We start from the raw sequence: 4,745 nt of genomic DNA on the forward strand, positions 1-4,745 counted from the left end.
ACTGTATTATTGTTAAACTATCATATTGTTTCGTAACCTGGACACTACATTATTGTTGAACTATCATATTGTTTCGTAACCTGGATTCTGTATTATTGTTAAACTATCATATTGTTTCGTAACCTGGATATTGTATTATTGTTCAACTATCATATTGTTTCGTAACCTGGACACTACATTATTGTTGAACTATCATACTATTTCATAAACTGGACAATATCATATTGTTTCATAACCTGAATACTACACTCCTATGGTTGCAATATTTTCATAATACAAAAACTGACAGCAAGAACAAACACTATAATTTAGATTAGCTTTACGTAAGAGGACAAGAACATTTCTTATTACGGATATTTATTGTTTTTACAACTGAAACAATGTGATTTTGTGATAAGAACATATTACATGAGAGTAAAAAAATCTGATTTAATTTACATGTATATAATATTTCAGTTTAAAAACAAAACAAAAAAACAAACTTATAAAAATGAAGGAAGTTGAAATATTTATATATAACTGATATAATCGGAGGTGATTCAATATGATGGCAAAACTAGACAACTTTTGGTAATAACGGTAAGCCTATTTTATACGTGTACATGTACACAAACATATGTACGTATGCTGAGTACATTATGTTAAAACTATTTTGAATATGCAAATAAGAAAGTCACGTGACAACCATCAGGTATGAAGTTTCGGTTCCTAGGTAGCATGATGACACCAAACATTGATCGATTTTGGGAAGTGTGAGAAAGCTCTTTCCGACGCAATATTTTCGTACACACAGATCATAAATATGTGTTCAGATCGGGGCCTTAGAATTTCCTAAACAGACGATATCCTTTGTACTTAATGGTATTGGAAAATAAAGGAATGTGAATCATCATTAGGTTTCAGGACCATACAGAAAAAGACCTGCAATGAGTCATATCCCAGCCATGGCAAGCAAAGTGTGGCATCTTGTAATAAGTGAGAATCTACGAAGTCAAAGGTCAGTGCAAAAGCCACCCACGTGCTCCAGGCAATAGTACGTAACATAATCAAGAAATATCTCTGTGTCTGGTAACGAGGCCAACAGGATGTGGCTTCATTGACATAAGGCTGCCAGTTTTACCTCCCATTCAGTGGTTGCATGTCTGAAGCAGCTGGAGAATGAAACGGGGATTCAAGATATTCTATATGAAAGCATGCCAGTCAACCATCGCCCTTCTACACAAGGTTGATTATGGAGAGTAACAGCGATGAGTGCTGTGCTTTGGACAAGACAATCTTACGAAGAAGTCTTTTGCAATTAAAACTACGCCGCAGAGCTGTTGTTTGACATATAGAGCATGGTCATCATATAGAACGTGAGTAGACGTCCAGACTTATGCTGTAATTACGTGGGGAGGCACCGAAGACTTTTTTGAATATAATATACTCAACATCTGTATTATATAGAAAATTAAACTTCAAAACTTTTTAAGAAGTTGGTGTTTTTGTTAGATAATACAAATCTTCATACTGAAGTCTGTTGTTTCTGTTAGGTGGTACAGATCCTTCTTATTGAAGTCTGTTGTTTCTGTTAGGTGGTACAGATTCTTCATATTGAAGTCTGTTGTTTCTGTTAGGTGATACAGATCCTTCATATTGAAGTCTGGGGTTTTTGTTAGGTGGGACATTACTCCTTACTGAAGTCTGGTGTTTCTGTTAGGTGGGACATTACTTGACAGTGGAGTCTGATGTTTATGTTATGTGATGTAAGTTGGTTAAAATATTGTACTCAATTGTTTATTTGGTTTTCTTTCAGGAGGATTTTAACATTTATAGCAATAATTATAACAACAATTGTTGATCACATCTTGTAATGCTATCGGTAATAAATAATTTTTTAATCTCTTTTTGTCAGGTTATCTGGGTTTGCATCCTGTGTCGGAAGAAACAAGAACTATTCACCAAGACTGGTCAGTGGGTGCATGGCAACCTGAGTGATCCTTTGTACCGCCCAATATTAGAGAAATCTCATAGTACGGAGAGCGAGAACATACCCCTGGACAGGTCCAACTCGCTCCATCCTGGAGGTGAACAGTCTCTACCCGGAAGTAGACGTGGCTCTCTTGAAAGGTCCGGAAGTTCTAAGAGTCGGGATCTTCGGAGACAAAACTCTGTTCAGCGACAGTCACGTGAAGGTGCTCTAAGAACTGCTGATTTGACATTACGCGATAGGGGGCGGTCCCACTCTGAGAGAAGATCACCACCTAACAGCGATCGCCAGAGAAGACGGTCTTGTTCAGAACCACGAGTTGACGCTGCTGACGAAAAACATTTTCCACATGATATTCAGAGAGGGCGCCACATGCAGAGGGATGGAGCGCGGTCTAGAGACTACTCACCATCACCACCTCCAAGAGATGACACTGAACTGCACGAGACAGGGTTAGAAAGAACGCGAGAGGCTTCAAAGCGTGACCGAAGGAGAGGAACGCGAGAAATTAAGCGTGAAGACGTCCAGTTCCATAACCCTATAACTCGAGACGATTACAGAGCTAGGGGAGCGACTTCCAGAGACGGTTCCGTAGAACGACGGTCACAACGAATTAATGAAAGTGAGGTAGAGCGATACACCGATAGGGGGCGTGCTACTTATCGCACACCCACATATGATCGTAAAACAAGTCGACGAGACACGCAATATAGAAGTCGAGGAGATTCAGAAAATTCAAGGCATATAAAAGGTAAATATATTAGAGAGGTTCCTAGTGATCTTTGTTTACCATATCAAGATCACCAAAATGATCTGCTAGTAGCATACTCAGGTGACGCAGACAGACAATATCACTCACCTGGAGACGAAAGCGAAAAGGGTATTTCAGGATTTAGTTCCCCATTAATGTCGAATACTGACACCAGGGGGCACGCTGGCTGTTATGGACGAAGGAAAGATGTTAAAAGCGACTTAATTGTCTCCGAAAATTCCGAACACGTGAGAACTAGACTTCATAAACATAGACGTAGCAAGAAACAGCGTCACAGATCTCCAAGTAGCTCGGATGAGGACGTCACAGCAATCTCTGATTGGTCCAGCTGCGACGAGGAGGATTTGGGAGGACCTAACCTAGGTGGCTTAGAAAAAGGTAGGAATGTCGTGAAACACTGTGGATTTATTTGAGTAGATAGTGTGTGCTATTTCACTCGACATGGGTTGAGTGTGGCCAACTGGTTAGCAATGTGGAATGTAAGGTCAAAATTTGAAGCTGCAATGTAACGTATTCCAGCCAGCCTAATTGGCCATGGTATTGACTGAAAGGCCTTGATAATACTGCATATAGCAGGTATAGTGTGGTTGATATATTGTATACACATTAGAGGTAGCAGGTACAGTGTGGTTGATATATTGTATACACATTAGATATGACAGGTATAGTGTGATTGATATATTGTTATACACATTAGATATATATCTAATGTGTATAACAATATATCAACCACACTATACCTGTCATACACATTAGAGATAGGAGGTACAGTGTGGTTGATATATTGTATACACATTAGAGATAGCAGGTATAGTGTGGTTGATATATTGTTATACACATTAGAGATAGCAGGTATAGTGTGATTGATATATTGTTATATACATTAAATATAGCAGGTATACCGTGGTTGATATATTGTTATACACACATTAGATGTGACAGGTATAGTGTGGTTGATATATTATACAGATTTGATATCGCAGGTATAGTGTGGTTGATATATTATACAGATTAGATACAGCAGGTATAGTGTGGTTTATATATTATACAGATTAGAAATAGCAGGTATTGTGTGGTTTATATATTATACAGATTAGATACAGCAGGTATAGTGTGGTTGATATATTGTTATACACATTAGAGATAGCAAGTATAGTGTGGTTGATATATTGGTGTGAAGAGAAGATAATAGGAAGAAACTCATTCAAAATTGGAGATGTTATATCTTGGGTATTTCTTAATAGATTGCCTTGAAATTTGGTATGTGAAGTAAAGGTCCAGTAGAGCACATCTACTGATAGTTTGGAATACCCCAGTTTAAGCAAGAGAAACTAGCTAAACTATCACCCCTGTTATTGTTTTGGCTGCACGACACACCACTTGTTATACTTTTCCATTCGTTCTCTAACACATTGGCCAGAAGTTACATCATTCACACTTTTCTCTCTTCACCTTTTTTCTTCTTCTTGCAGATTTTTTATCACTGCTCTTTTATTATCTTTATGTTTTCCACTGTCCACACCCAGCCTTTTTCTTTTTTTTTTTGTTTAACATATTTTTCTTAATTATATCTTGCTTTTTTACCTTTTGCTATGTTTCTCTCTTTCTATACTTTTCCTCTCTGGTTTTGTCTTTTCCGTGGCTTCAGTCTTCATTCTCTCTGTCTTTCTGTTTAATCTTAGTCTTCCCCCCATTCTTTTTTTATCCTTCCTCTTCATCTCTACTCGTACTTTTCATCATGTCACTCTCTTCCTATGTGTCTCATTATGACTTTCTCTCATTCCCAGCATTTAATTTTCCTGCTTCATTCTCTTTTCCAAATGTTTTTTCCATCACATTTTTTCGTTTTCTTTCACCGGGCCTTTCTTCTATATTTCCTTCTTTTCCCCCATATTTTCCGGTTCTGTAATACACCTGTCTTTCTTTTGTTTGTCACTGTTTTTTTTTTGTTCATTCTCACTTTTTCCTTAGTAGCTTCATATTCCATCGACCTCAGTTTGAAGA

General features: G+C 37.7%; 1 protein-coding gene across 1 annotated transcript in view; it reads left to right on the forward strand.

Moving 5' to 3' along the window:
- Positions 1-4,745, forward strand: part of LOC106473097 (regulating synaptic membrane exocytosis protein 1-like) — a 40,842-nt gene that overhangs the window by 9,154 nt on the left and 26,943 nt on the right. Inside the window, exon 3 of the mRNA XM_022401596.1 lies at positions 1,895-3,119. Coding sequence (XP_022257304.1) covers positions 1,895-3,119 — 1,225 coding nt within the window. The remainder of the gene's footprint in view (positions 1-1,894; positions 3,120-4,745) is intronic.

The sequence above is a fragment of the Limulus polyphemus genome, unplaced genomic scaffold (genome assembly GCF_000517525.1).
Source record: "Limulus polyphemus unplaced genomic scaffold, Limulus_polyphemus-2.1.2 Scaffold5881, whole genome shotgun sequence".
Taxonomy (NCBI): domain Eukaryota; kingdom Metazoa; phylum Arthropoda; class Merostomata; order Xiphosura; family Limulidae; genus Limulus; species Limulus polyphemus.